The sequence below is a fragment of the Podarcis bocagei genome, assembly GCF_964188305.1.
Source record: "Podarcis bocagei genome assembly, chromosome: 14".
NCBI lineage: Eukaryota > Metazoa > Chordata > Lepidosauria > Squamata > Lacertidae > Podarcis > Podarcis bocagei.
In genome coordinates, this window is record NC_138139.1 from 47,656,310 (window position 1) to 47,671,324 (window position 15,015).

At 46.7% G+C, this 15,015-nt stretch overlaps 2 protein-coding genes and 1 long non-coding RNA gene across 9 annotated transcripts in view; 2 read left to right on the plus strand and 1 right to left on the minus strand.

Annotated features, from left to right (window-relative positions):
• EMP2 (epithelial membrane protein 2) overlaps positions 1 to 6,185 on the plus strand; it is a 40,476-nt gene extending 34,291 nt beyond the window's left edge. Inside the window, exons 4-5 of the mRNA XM_081169782.1 lie at positions 1,405 to 1,551; positions 2,765 to 6,185. Of these exons, the coding sequence (XP_081025908.1) occupies positions 1,405 to 1,551; positions 2,765 to 2,952 (335 nt within the window). The 3' untranslated portion in view covers positions 2,953 to 6,185. The remainder of the gene's footprint in view (positions 1 to 1,404; positions 1,552 to 2,764) is intronic.
• The window catches only part of LOC308573154, a 285,151-nt gene that overhangs the window by 179,353 nt on the left and 90,783 nt on the right, over positions 1 to 15,015 (plus strand). The gene's annotated exons all lie outside the window — the stretch shown is intronic.
• The window catches only part of ATF7IP2 (activating transcription factor 7 interacting protein 2), a 33,017-nt gene continuing 23,777 nt past the window's right edge, over positions 5,776 to 15,015 (minus strand). For 3 of the 7 annotated variants that reach the window (XM_081169514.1, XM_081169515.1, XM_081169517.1), the window contains exons 9-11: positions 14,140 to 14,188; positions 12,330 to 12,472; positions 5,776 to 8,178 (exon numbers count right to left, since the gene is read on the minus strand). In XM_081169514.1, coding sequence (XP_081025640.1) covers positions 7,777 to 8,178; positions 12,330 to 12,472; positions 14,140 to 14,188 — 594 coding nt within the window. In that variant the 3' untranslated portion in view covers positions 5,776 to 7,776. Of the gene's footprint in view, positions 8,179 to 11,650; positions 11,720 to 12,329; positions 12,473 to 14,139; positions 14,189 to 15,015 lie in introns of all 7 variants that reach the window. The other 4 variants (XM_081169516.1, XM_081169518.1, XR_014001902.1 and 1 more) reach the window with 3 other exon arrangements.

The following is a 15,015-nucleotide window of genomic DNA, read 5'->3' on the forward strand; positions in this document are numbered from 1 at the left end:
TGGCCACCTATCATGTATGCTCTAGTTGAGATTCCTGCAATTGAAGTGGGTTGGACTGAATGACCCTCGGGGTCCCCTTCAACTCTACAATTCTCTGATTCTAATGCCTCTACCTGCCCTGGTTGCATCTCGTAGTTAATCCCCTGATTTCGCTGATGTCTGAAGAACAACAGAAGGAAAGGCAGGGCTGGCTGGCGCAGCCAGACTCTGAAAAGTTCCTCTTTGTGGAATTTGCATTTATTTGGGGAGCAGGAGGGCGGGAGGAAATGGATTCAGGAGAGTTGGCAAGAGGCTGACACCTTTTCTTATTGTCACTCTGCGCAAGCAGTGGCGGGAGGAAGTCGCTGGCAGGATGCAGGTGGGTTCCAAGAAGGAAAAATTAATGGGATGATTATTTTTTTATATAATATAACTTTTATTTTTTTAAAAAACAACCAGCCCAGAAATTAAATGTGACTGTCGAAACCTCAGAAAACAAACTTCCCTTTGGGAAGCACTGAGACGGTGCAGGGACTAGACTGCTAGCGTGGGAAGGCAACTGTCAAGAGGTGCTTTGCAGATGTATTTTGAACCATTGACTACAGCATCCAAGGATGACCATCGAAGATCTGACCCAGCAATATCGGTTTGGGAGGGGTGGCAGCATATAGAGACCTTCTGGCAGTTCCTTCGTTGAGAGAAGTGACGTTACAGGGAACCGAGCAGAGGGCCTTCTCGGTAGTGGCGCCCTCCCTGTGGAATGCCCTCCCATCAGATGTCAAAAAGAAACAACTATCTGACTTTTAGAAGGCAGCTGAAGGCAGCCCTGTTTAGGGAAGTTTTTAATGTTTGATGTTTTATTGTATTTTTAATCTTTTGTTGGAAGCCACCCAGTGGCTGGGGAAACCCAGTCAGCAGATGGGTGGCATATAAATAATAAATTGCTCTTAATAATAATAATTTATTATTTGCACCCCGCCCATCTGGCTGGGTCTCCCCAGCCACTCTGGGCAGCTTCCAACAAAGATTAAAAATACATTAAAATGTCACACATTAAAAACTTCCCTGAACAGGGCTGCATTCAGATGTCTTCTGAACGTCAGGTAATTGTTTATTTCCTTGACATCTGATGGGAGGGCGCTCCACAGGGCGGGTGCCACTATTGAGAAGACCCTCTGCCTGGTTCCCTGTAGCTTTGCTTCTCGCAGTGAGAAGCAATCCCAATCCTCTCCTACCTGCTTAAATTCAGATGAGGGATTGACACTGGCTGTCTCCCCCTTAAGTCCTAGGGTTGTCCTTGTAGAACTCGCAGAATCCTAAGAGCTGGAAGGGACCACAAGGGTCATCTAAGTCCAACCCCCTGCAATGAAGGAATCTTCCTAAATGCATTGTAACTGCTAATTCCTCCCCATGTATGTTTTACAGACTACCAGTCTATCCAGGCAATTCAGGCGACAATGATCCTCTCCACCCTCCTCTGCTGTGTGGCCTTTTTCGTTTTCATCCTCCAGCTGTTCCGCCTAAAGCAAGGCGAGAGATTCGTCTTAACATCCATCATCCAGCTGCTATCCTGTGAGTACCTCCTCCCGGTTAAAGGATGTGCAGCGGCCGCTCTCACAAAAGAGCATGGAGTCGTGACAAGGAGCTGTCACACTGAGCCATTGCGCCACAAGACAGCACAAAGAGTCTGGGGAGGGTGCTCCCCATCTCTTCTCCCAATTAACCTCCGTCTCCAGGGCCCACCCCATGACACCACTGGCGCCATCCCCGTGGCATCACCAGGGGCTGCCCTTGGGTTGCATTCCAGACCCTGAGATTTTTGGGGCCAGACCTGAGACCTACCGTATTTTTCGCCTTATAGGACGCACTTCTTCCCCTCCAAAAATGAAGGGGAAATGTGTGCGTCCTATGAGGCGAATGCAGGCTTTCGCTGAAGCCTGGAGAGCGAGAGGGGTCGGTGCGCACCGACCCCTCTCGCTCTCCAGGCTTCGCGCAGATCTCCGCAAGCCGTGGGAGCCCGCGCCGGGCTCCCGCGGTTTGCAGAGAGTTGCTTGCATGCCGAAGGCTAGGCGCGCTGAGCTCAGCACGCAGCTCTCCGCAAGGCGCGGGAGCCCGGCACCAGGCTCCCATGGCTTGCGTAGAGTTGCCTGTTCTGGGGGCTGGGGTCGGGGGAAGCTCGGGCTTCCCCCGCCCCAGCCTCGCGCCTGGGGGAAAAATAATTCCCCCCCTTTATTCCCCCCCCAAAAAAACTAGGTGCGCCTTATGGGACGGTGCGTCCTATAGGGCGAAAAATACGGTAACTCTCCCTTATCCAGGCACTGATTAAACCCAGACCACCTTGACAGCAAGCTGGTTTCGTGGATGCTTCGTGCTTCTTTCTGATTTCTTAGAGATCTTTTCAGTCTTAACTTGCCAAGAACACCAGGAGGCTGGTTCCGGGCAGGTTTATCCTCAGCCCATTCATAGGCTTTCCCCTTTCTCTCCTGTTATGTACTGAGTTCAATAGGATTCAGAATGCAGCAGTCTGATTGGTCCTAGAACAATGCAGCAGTATGATTGGTTGGCAGGAACCACCCAATCCTGCTCCAGATAGAAGTGAATCCACAACCGGATTGGCTTACAGTAGAATTCCGGAATTAGCCAATCATGTGTAGCCCATTGTGTAAATAATGTATATAAAGCAGATACTGTGAGGGGACTTTCATTCATTCCTCCTCACCACTGAGCTGAATAAAGAGCATGAAATCACTTTGTGACTCTGAGTATATTTCATCTCCCTTCCCAGGTCTGTGCGTGATGATTGCCGCATCCATTTACACGGACCGCCACGAGGAGTTTCACGTGGGTCCGCAGTACGACTTTTTCCAGGTGTCCAGCGGGCAGTACGGCTACTCCTATGTCCTGGCGTGGGTCGCCTTCTCTTTCACGTTGCTCAGTGGAATCATGTACCTAATACTAAGGAAGCGTAAATAAAACTGCAGCGGCTAGTTGAAGGAGGAAGAGAGAGAAAAGGAAACGGTCTGTCCGTTTCGCAGTACTGGGAGTCCAGTAACTATTTTGTATATAGCAGAAGAGCGGTTTTGTAGTAAGGAAAAGTTATTGTCTGTATTTTTTGTCCTGCCACGGCCCCCTTCCTCCTCCTTCTCCCTGCTTGGTGTTGAAACAAGGACTATGGGAGGGGGAAAATGCAGGTGAACTGGAACAGCTAACCTCCCCCTGGCGTGGGTGGGGTACCTTAAAGGCAACCCATGTCTATGGTAGTCTCCCAAAAGTCATTGATTGTACCTATTCTTATTTCCTTTTCTTATACAGCTTTCAAAACAGGTAATGTTACTAGGCATTAATAAAAAGAGCATCCCTCCCCACAGCTGGTTATGGCTCTGTAGGACAGATGTGAACAGCTGGCAGAGCACAGCAAACATTATTCTGTCGCTAGCAACATGTGTTCAACTGGACGCCTGGGATTCTTTTGAGAAATAGGGATGGGGGGCGGTTCTAGACTGCCCTTGGCCCCAGAATAATTCTGTGGATCTGGGAGATAATCCTGCAGCCAGTAGTTCCTCCAGTGATTGAATGCCAGCCTAGGAGGTTCTTTCTAAAAAGCAATGGTTTGGTGTGATGCTGGCAAGCTCAACGCTATGGTTCTGGGCTGATCTCAAGGGTCCATTTGGTTTGGCGCAGTGCCCGTGTGGTTAATGGTCATGGCAGGGGGCAGCAGAACAGGGGTACAGCCTGCTCTAAATCCAGCTTGGATACATCTGCCCATGCCATGCTTCAAAATAATTCCAGCTGGGAGCGTCTTAAGTTATCGCTACGGAAGATAGTGTTCTGCTGCGATAGGTGTGTAGTGAAGAGCCCTGAAAGGTTCAGAGAACATTACTTGCCTAAGGCTGAAACAATTGCTTTGGGACCGATCCTCTTCCTGCTGAACCATGTATCCAGAGCTACCTCAAGAAGCCGCAAAGATGGTCACTGCCTTGACTGACATCCAGAGAGGCACTTTCCCAAGCCCACCACCTCTCAGCTTGTTTCTGCGGCAACAGTCCAACCGTGCCTTAATCTTTACTATTTCTCTGTGTTTTGGAAGAATTTGAATGGAAAGGCTGTCTTGTCTTTGAGAAGGCACTCAATCCCTCCACTCAAAAGGGATCCTAGGTAGCAGGGCTGTGGAAGCACCTTTTCCTTGCGTGGATCATGGCGAGCTGTCAGCATAGTGGCCGTCAGAAGACAAATAACATCGCCAAGTTGTTGGGGGGCTGGCAAAAATCCTTTGGGGGACCAGATATGGTCCTTAGGATTGCCATCCCTGCTGTAGGCAATATTAGGCTTAGGCAAACCAAAATTCATGACTCAGAAGAAAGCACTGGGCACCCAGCTTGACGGCATTTTAGCAGGAAAATGTCAGTGCTAAAGCACAGCTTCCCTACTTTGAGGCAAATACAGCAGGCAGGAAGACTCAATTTTATTTTTACAACCAGGAAAGAGCCACCCAACACTAATGTATTATTCCAGAAGAGTTTGGGATTCCTGATTGCCCCAGATCACGGCTTCAACCAACCAACGAGCCAGTATTTGGCTAACTATCTGGCATATTTGTTGGCAAATATATCAGGTCTTTCCAATCTGTCTGACAAATTTACCCACTAACAAGTCACCTGGTTTTCAAAACCCCAGAGGCTCTTATTATTAGCAGGTGCAGAAACCTTGAATAACCTCAGGCTGCTCTTAAGGATCCCATATTTCACCCAGGAGCCTTGTTCGTATAGCTACAAATGTCTGACCGCCTTAACAACAAAGATCGCTTTATAGGGCATTAAAAGATATTAATGGAAAAGGACGACCCATCGATCACTAAGGCTGCAAAATCCGCCTCTCTGTTCCTAGGGTATCAGTCCCATTAAACCCAACAGGGACTTTCTTCTGAGTAAGCATGCTTAGGATTTCTCTGTCTGCAGGGCTGTCAGCTGATCTGCATCCTCTTACTTGAACATCAGCTGCCTTTGGAATCATGCTGCCATCCAGTTTAAATTAAATGTGCATGTAGCTCATTTGATCTCTCAATACGAGGGGCCTTTTTGAGATTTCGGAGAATGTGCAAGAATGCAGCTATTTAACAGACAACCATTGTGAGCGGTGTGGAAGGGCATTTTTTAGTGGGAGCGCTTTTTGTGTGTGTTAAATATGTTTTCTTTTGCATCTTCGTATGGCCACTTCCCCTCTGTAATCCCCCTTTCATCTCTCAAAATGGTGCTCTAGAAAAGGTATTTTTAAAAGGTATGCCCAACTTGAAATGTTAGCATAAACCTGGGGGGCGGGGAAGGGATGGGAGTGTTTTAGATCCTGCAAACAAAAACATTTGGCCAAATGGATAAACTGGTGAGAACTCATTTTAAGTAAATCAGGCCAAGTTGATGATCCCAGCTCCTCCCAGAATCACTTTTATGCTCCTGTATGGAACATAGAACCATACTTTTTGTGTGCCCGTAGTGACATCTTTGAAGCGATGGTGTATAGAGAGAAACCTCATGACTTTTGCATGGTTGGGATAGACCCTACTGTGCAAAGAGAACCAGATCTGTTGCTCCACCCACCATTGGCATAAAGCCACTGAAAGGTTGCCCACACTCTGTTGCCGTTTCTCCCCCCTCCGCGCGATCCCAGATTTATTGCACCCTATTCCTGCACCATCCTCCCAAATCCCCAGACATTCTGCATGCAGCCACACATACATTGTATGCAAGAATCTGTGCCACCATTTATTCTCTGTTCTAAAGAATGAACTAGTCTGACCAGGTGTGTTTTTTATATAGATAGAATTTGTATTTATGTAACAAAACAAAACAAAAAAAATGTACCTGTACATACATAGATAACATTATGCCAATTATATTTTCTGAACTCTTTAATAGAAATTTGAATTGCAAATCATAATATAACCAGAGAATACAAAAACCCCCAATTCTGACAATGCTATTATTGCCTTTGCCACTCGCCTGGGAATAATAGGCACTCCTTTGTCCGTTAGTACTACCATTTTTCAAGTTCTGGGGTTGGGGGAGAAATTGAGAAATCCAAAAATGCTTAGCGGAGGACAGTGATTGTCAAGACTGCTAGCTTAGCTCTACCGACTGTGCCTCTGTTCTTTTGTATTTTATATACCATCTGTGTACACGGAAATAAAAGTTACAACCAGTATTGTGCCGATAGTGTGTTGCAGTTTGGTTTCTTGACAGCATCTGCCTAAACGCTGAAGGGAAGCCCAGCTTTTTAAAAGAGGTGCTAGACATTAAGATGAAGAAGAGGTAGGAGTGGGCGGGATTGTACCACCCAGGCACACAAACGCCTGCCGAGTTCAACCAAGCGTTCTGAGACTAGCAACTTTCATTTCGTTCTCAAGCAGCCTTCTAGCCCGAAGGACTGGGAAGACAGGCTTGAAAGCAGCGCCTGACTGGATACTCAGAGGTAGAAGGCATGCAGCTTTGTGCGTCTTCAGAATTTCAAGTGTTCAAAGGCTTTAATTGCTTTGCCTTCTTTCCCCATGACTAACAAAAGCAAAAAATAATATGTGCACTAAGCAACTAGAGGTTTAACTGGATGAATCAGTACAGGTGACAAAGACACCGGCTTTCTTTGTGACAGGGTCCCACGAGGAAAGTTGCCACCGGTGACCATGAATTTTAGCTCTGATGACCAGCAGGGTTTATACACTACAGGCATAATTTAATTTTTTAAAAAAAGCCACCAGGAATGCAGATCAGATATGGCTGGAGAGTTTTCCACATCTAGAAGTTCAGAGGAGGAACTGGTGACCCTAAGCTGTAGTAGGTCTGCGAGCTGCAAAATTGGGAGGGGGGTATTTTTGCCTTCTTTGTAGTGCAGGTGGCTTTGGAGCATCACAAATGGCTTTTGAAACCTGCCCTTCAGGCAAGGCCAAGTTTCTAATTTATAAAGCAAAAGGAACCAAATTCCATGTTTGCTAAAGGCACACTAAAGGTGATGTGGGAGAGAGACCTGGAAGAGGCCATAGATGAGGACATTATGGGTGCAATTATGAATCTCTTTCTGCCAAGATATGTGAAAATACATTGAAGGGAGCAGGGGCGTCAACTTGCCCCCCACATTGGGGGGGGGGCGCATCACATGACGCGTCCGCTCCCAAATAGCGTGCCGGGCCGGGACACACTGGTGTCCCACCCCCGCTGCTGTGATGCCAGCGCTCAAATGGCTGCCTTCTCCCTACACAGCATTGGGCAGGAAGAGGCAGAGCGCAGCCCCCAGGATCCACGCTCAGCCTCCTATCCATGCAATATTGGGTGAGGAGGGGGAGCGGACCACAAGGTTTTGGGGGGCTGAAGACTCCTTGAATTTTTTTTTGGGGGGGGAGCTGAAGACTCCTCAGCCCCCACTACCCGGCACGCCTGCAAGGGAGACCGTTTTGGTGGTCTGAGCTTATAGGAACTGTAACTAACAGGGGAAAGGGGCCGAAGCAGTCCAGATGCTGTTGAACTACAAGTCCTATCAGCCCCAGCCAGTATGGTGAACAGGCCAGGATGATGGGAGTTGCAGTGTAACAGCAGCAGCAAAGCCAAAGCTCCTTTCTCTCTCCCCTCCAAAATCTAAAATGTTAAGTGCGCCCCTCGCAGAAAGGCAAGAGGTCAACGGGAAGTCTCAGAAGTGAGGTGTCAAACCTTACCGTAACTGGAATCCTGAAACTGGCGCCAGCCATAGGCAGCATAGAGAGAAGAGGGACACATAAAGTAGACGTCCTGTAGGAGCCTAGATCCCCCCTCACAGGAGCTACGTCATCGAAATGGCATGAATGTCACTAAAGGGTCCATAACGTCCATAAATGTCCTTTGACTGGATGGTAAAGTAACACTTGGAGCAATCAGCAATCTGGGCTAACGAGCAACCCATGGGGAGAGGCATGGCCTTAATTTCCCGCACCCTAAGCCAGCTGGCCGGCACACCTTTACCGACGAACTCCATGCAAACGAACAAGTGGAAGCTATCTAGAGGTGCACACCACGGTTCCACCTTTCTGACCTCCCACCGCAGGCCAATGCCTTTGGGCTTCTCCACCTGAACCACAGTGAGGTGCAGCTTTTGAGGTGGACGGGTATATCTGAATCTGGACAGGCTCTCCAGCTGCTGCTCAACCTGTGGTAACGGAGGGAGGTGCCGAAATGCTTCAGGGACCTGTGGAGAAAGCAGGAGCTTCGGTTAACAGGGCGGCTAAAAAGGGCCGGAACAATCCATTTCAGCTCAACCATTTACATGTCTGACTAAAGGGACTTCCGTGCAGAGAAAGGAAGTACGGGCTTTCCCACTTAAGAGCAGACCCACTGAAATTAATGGTCATGACTAAAGTGGTTCCATTAATTTCAATGAGTCTACTCTGTGTAGGACTGGAACTGGCGACAACCCTGTGTATGTCTCACGCACAAAAAACGAGGCTACTCTCCTTGCTTGCATTGCTTATATATTACTCATTTAAAGTATTAATAGCAAGCTCTTCATCGGATGCTTTCAACCCCAGAGCAGGAAACAAAGCAACAGAAATAAATGGAGGAAAATATACAAAAATTACAAAAACATATAAATAGAACCAGCAAACAATTAAGCAAATCTGTCATACAGCAAACAAGCAAAATCACAACAATGTAAATTTACATTTCCAATTGCTCACCCACCTGCCACCACTTTGAGGTTTTTTTCTACAATCAAGCAGTATAGAAATTTTATGAAATAAGACTAATAATCAAGACCACATGCAAAGCTAAATCACCAGCTTAGCCAAGGAGTATGTCCAACACCCCCCCCCCCGCAAGCTGCCGGACACTTAGCAGATCCGCATCTCCATGAGAAAAATCATTATTTGTTAAGTGGCTACAGCAACAAGAATCCCACAGGGAATGTTGCATTATGAAACACATGCTGTTTTCCTTCCTAGAATTCTTAACGGTGAAATACTGAAGGCACAAATGCAGACAATTCCAACAGGAAAGGAAAGTGGGCATCTACAGAAACCAGTGGGGCTGCATAAGGAACTTACACATGAGCCGAGATTTAAGAAGGGGATGCATCCGAAATGGAGGAAAGGGGAAATCACAAAGGAGTAAACATGAGTGGCCGAAAGTTGCGTGGTGAACGTCAGGCTGGCTAAAACTCAGAATTGAGTTTAGGCTTGCAATAGAGGTTAAAAATAAAAAAAAGGTTTCTTTGGCCACTGAACTGCGGATTCTTGTTGCTATGTCACTGCTCTTACTTTGCAGTATCATAATCTTATACGCATTATTCTTCGCCGCCACCAAGGTCCATTAGTAAACAATGAATGGATGCGGGTTGCAGATAAACATCAGGCAAGCTTTGTAAAGCCTGGTAAAGGCACAAGCTTGGTAAAGGCAAATCACCGCAATTTTTACCTAGTTCAAAATTTTCTAAAAAGCCCAACTCTGGCATAGCAGGAAAAGACACAACTAGCTTGATGCGCCTGTCTTCCCACACCTAAACTTCTCCATAACGCAAAACTATTAAGAGACAACGTTCAAAGCGAAACCCCTCTCTCCACAGAGCATGTTTGATTCGTGCTCCCTGTGTTGCCAAACTGGCGTTATTCTGATCTGGGAACCCCAATTACATCAGGTGTGCGAAACCTGTGTCCGTTCAGCTGTTCTCGAACTACTGCTCCCACTATCCTTGACCACTGGCTGTGCTGATGGGATCTGGAGTCCAATTACATGTGGTTTCCCAGCCTTGAACTAAAGCATTTTCCCAAACTTAGGTCTCCAGCTGTTTTTTGGACTACAAATCCCAGCTAGCAGGACCAGTGGTCAGGGAAGATGGAGTGTAGTCCGAAAACAGCTGGAGACCCAAGTTTGGGAAACCCTGAACTGAAGAAACGCCAAGTGCTGTAGCATTCCTGTCGCTGGGGCTAAGAGATGTGCAGCTTATATTGCAAGATGGCCCTCTAGTGGCTAAGAGGATGAAGCTCATCCTTCGGTATGGCTTGGGTGGAATGCTTCTCTGCCATCAGTGCCTGACAAATTCTTGTTGATATTTCAGATCCGACTGTGTGCTGAAATCAGATACGGTGTTGGGACTCACCTATGGGGACAAGGGGGGGCCCCCTCCTTAACAGCAGAGTTTAATGCCAGCAAAGTAGCGTACCTACCCACCCGATTGGAAACTGTCTAATTCTGTGCCAGCTTATTTGTCCATCTAAGCCCAGCAACACCTACTCTGACTGGCAGCGGCTCTGCAGGGTCTTGGGCAGAGGAGGTTCCTGTGGTTTGCAGGTGGGTCTCTCCTGGCTGTACAGAAATATGGCTGGTTGTGATGAGGAGCAGGGCTGTTTCCTGCTTTGCAGAATGAGACCCCCGTGGAGACTAGGCACACACCAAGGGGGGACTGCTTCTACCAACAGCTCCGGGTTTAGCTTGGAGTTTTTCACCTGTCAATACTGAAGATGGTTTAGTTCTGTCTGCTGCAGTTTATTTTTATTAATTCCTATTACAATTATTATGCTGCATGTGGCAGGAGAGGATGGCAAGTGTGGCAGGAAGATTCAAGTATGATCCAAGAAAAAATTAATCATTTTCGCATAGTTTAGCATACTATAGTGGGTTTTTTTTTAACAGAACGTGGAAAGGTATCTTTTCAAAATGAGAACCAAGAGCATCAAGTGATATACTGAAGACAATCCTAGTTGTTCTTTCCAATGCATTTCTTTTCAATTAAAATTTTGGTGTCGTGCGAGCAAATTTTTATTCTGAAAGTGTAGCCCGGAGGAAGAAAAAAGTGCCACTGGATCGCGGGTGGGCCGTGTGCTTTTGTGATCCCATCTGCATGTGGGTTTTGCACAAGCGCCTGGCTGGCCACTGGACTAGATGGGTCATTGGCCTAATTCAGCAGGGTCCTTAAGTTTTGAAGTAATTTTAGCAAATGTTGTATATACTGTGAACCCTTTGAGATTTTACAAACTGAATAAAAGCTTGTAAATAATGCTCTCCTGAGTGCGACTTCTGGCTGTGCATTATCTGCTGATAAGAGTGTGCACGAGCCCTGGAATGTGGCAAGGTATTTCCAGGAAACTCGTGTCGCTAATAGCTCATACTGTGTGACTACGGGAGGTCGATGGATCGTCCGGCAGCCAGCTTGGGGGCCATGATGGACTTTATCTCCCTGGCAGTATCCCAACAAAGAGGTCCATATATTTTATTAAATAGGAAACAATCAATGAACGATCTTTCCCATCGCTCACTACCCAACTCTTAACTGGAGATGCCAGTGACTGAACCTGAAAACTTTTGCATGTGAAGTGGATGCTCTGCCACAGGGATGCCGCTGCCCCCTGAATCGCACTTCCAGAGACTGGGACCAATCCATCTACAGTGGTACCTCGGGTTAAGAACTTCATTCGTTCTGGAGGTCCGTTCTTAACCTGAAACTGTTCTTAACCTGAGGTACCACTTTAGCTAATGGGGCCTCCTGTTGCTGCCGCCACGCAATTTCTGTTCTCATCCCGAAGCAAACTTCTTAACCCAAGGTACTATTACTGGGTTAGCGGAGTCTGTAACCTGAAGCATCTGTAACCCGAGGTACCACTGTACGTGCAAAGGAGATGCTCTCCCACGGAGCTCTCATCCTTCCCCATTCTATGCACACCTACCTGGGAGTAAAGTGGGACTGCTTCAGATGCCTTCAGGCTATCCTCTGAGACTCATGGGCACCACCAGGGCTGGGAAAAAGGCATTAGTGCCATTAAGAATTAATATCGCTGGCACCAGTCTCGAGAGACAATGGAGTGCATCTTCAGGGGTGAAGTCAAACTGCTGGAGAATCACGGCGCCTGCTGTGGCTGCAGAGACCATTCACACACAACCGCTGCCTCCCATTTTGTTAATGCTGCGTTAACAGAATCAAAGTGACCCTGCACAGTGCACAAGCCTGAGCAGTGTGGATGGAGGTCCTGGGCTGCTCAGATCCTCCTCTTAGCCTCATTGATGTTGTCCAAAGGAAAGCAGAGCAAGACGTTGGCTGCAGGAGTTGCTGGATGGAGGCATACAAAGCACCATCCAACTGTCTTAGGGATTCCACTCCAGATTTATGAAGGGTTTACTCCTTAGCCTTTTCTTCCCCCCGAAGATACCCCACAAGGCAGTGGAGGTTTAGTATCAGAGTTCTTCGCAAGCTGACAAACCCCATCTGTCCCTCACTTCCATCTACAGCACAAACGACCCTGAACAAACCAGAAGGAGTACAACATGCCCCCCCACTGGAGGTACTACTCCTCCCTTTACACCCCAAATACCCTTAAGAATGAATGAATGAATTAATCATTTAGCTACCTCATTTGATGTTTGCAGGACAGGCTGAGGATGATTTAGGACCACGCTTTCTACGGGTGAATCGGTTTTCTTAGTAGCACAATATTGGAAAGAAGAAGGTGTCCCATCTAAAGAAGACTGGCAAATTAAACTAATGGAATACGCTGAAATGGCAAAATTGACAATGAAATTAAGAGGAAGAGATAATAATGAATTTAAGGAAGAATGGAAGGTGTTTATTGCATATACAGTGGTAGCTCGGGTTACAGATGCTTCAGGTTACACACTCCGCTAACCCAGAAATAGCACCTCGGGTTAAGAACTTTGCTTCAGGATGAGAACAGAAATCGTGCGGCGGCAGCGCGGCAGCAGCAGGAGGACCCATTAGCTAAAGTGGTGCTTCGGGTTAAGAACAGACCTCCGGAATGAATTAAGTACGTACTCAGAGGTACCACTGTATACAGTTGCGATGTACACAGGTTAGTACATTAGCAGGGTTTTAAGATTACTTGTAATTTATTACGAAGGTGATATAAATAGGTTACAAATTTAACAATGGACATGCAGTATCTTAATAATAGAACCAAGGAAGGGATTAGAGGGAAGTCAATTTGTTTGTTTTGTTTTTGCATTGTTTTTTATTTTGGTTATTTTTGGAAAATCAATAAAATGTTATATATATATAAAAAAAGGGTTTTCTTTGCAATACTTTTTTTCTTTACCAACTCCTACAAAATGAAGCATTTTAAATATTGCTGGCACCGAGCATATACATCAGCTGTCCTCAACTTGCTGCCCTCCAGGTGTTGTCTGACTACAACTCCCATAAGCCCCCAGCCAGCTGTATAACATACATGGGCCTCAGCCCTGTGTACCTGAAGGAGCGTCTCCACCCCCATTGTTCAGCTCGGACCCTGAGGTCCAGCTCCGAGGGTCTTCTGGCAGTTCCCTCACTGACAGCTTACAGGGAACCAGACAAGAGGGCCTTCTCAGTAGTGGCACCCACTCTGTGGGATGCCCTCCCATCAGATGTCAAGGAGATGAATAACTATACAATCTTAGAAGATGTCTGAAGGCAGCCCTGTACTGGGAAACTTTTAATGTTTGATGTTTCACTGTGTTTTTATTTATGTTGGAAGCTGCCCAGAGTGGCTGGGGCAACCCAGTCAGATAAAGTAAAGGTAAAGGGACCCTTGATCGCTAGGGTCCAGTCGCAAACGACTCTGAGGTTGCGGCGCTGATCTCGCTTTACTGGCCGAGGGAGCCGGTGAACATCTTCCGGGTCATGTGGCCAGCATGACTAAGCCGCTTCTGGTGAACCAGAGCGGTGCACGGAAACGCTGTTTACCTTCCCGCCGGAGCGGTACCTATTTATCTACTTGCACTTTGACATGCTTTTGAACTGCGGAAGCTCACCCTGTCGCAGGGATTCAAACTGCCGACCTTCTGATTGGCAAGCCCAAGAGGCTCAGTGGTTTAGACCACAGCGCCACCCGCGTCAGAAGGGTGCAGTACAAATAATAACATTATTATTATTACTATTTAGCAGAATCAGTTGTATGTTCAAGTCCACCATTGCAGCAACAACAACAAAGGCAGGAAACCAATAGTGCCAGTCACATTCCACCACAGCAACAGCTTCAACTCACCAGAAAACTAAAGTATATATGTATCAATTAAATGCAGGGCTATACTGCTGCTCCGCAAGATACTGCTTATGTAGTTTTACATTTCCTATTTAGTTCTGGGCACTGCGTGTGGAAAAGTCATTTATACATTTCAAACATCGCCAATACATTAACATGGATATGAAAGCACGCACTTTCCTCACCTTTGTTGCTGTCATCTCCTTCATCAGTCAAATCAATAAATAATGGGTCCTGCAATTAAGAGAATTCAAATTGTGTAAGCATAAGAACCTCAGCAGAGACTGCTGGATCAAGCCGAAGGCTCACTTAGTCCAGCATCCTGTTCTCACACAGCGACCAACCAAACATATGTAGAAAATTCTCAAGCAGGGCTTGAGCACAAATGTGGTTTCTAGCAAACAGTATTCAGAACATTGCTGCCTCCAGCTGCCCACCTGCAATTCCCAGCAGTTGGTATTCTGACGCTGGAATGTTGCACCAATGGCTACTAGCCATGGTGGCTAATAAAGTACAGTGGTACCTTGATTCTCAAACTTAATCTGTTCCGGAAGTCTGTTCCAAAACCAAAGTGTTCCAAAACCAAGGCACACTTTCCCACAGAAAGTAATGCAGAACAGATTAATCTGTTCTGGACTTTTAAAAACAACTCCTAAAACAGCAGTTTAACACGAATTTTACTATCTAACGAGACCATGGATCCATAAAATGAAAGCAATAAACAATGTACTAGTGTGCATGCACACGAAAGCTTATACCAAGAACTAACTTAGTTGGTCTTTAAGGTGCTACAGGAAGGAATTGTTCAATGTACTGCAGTCACACAATCCATCAGTAGCTGAACAGGGTTCCACACAGTCTCAGTCTCTCTCTCTCTCTCTCTCTCTCTCACACACACACACAGTGCCACAAAAACGCAAAATAAATAGCAAAAGCAGACAGACCGCAGCGTAACACTCCAAACGGAAGCGTAACACTTAAAACGGAGCATGTTTGGCTTCTGAAGAAAGTTTATGAACTGGACCACTTACTTCCGGGTTTGCAGTGTTTGGGTTCCAAGT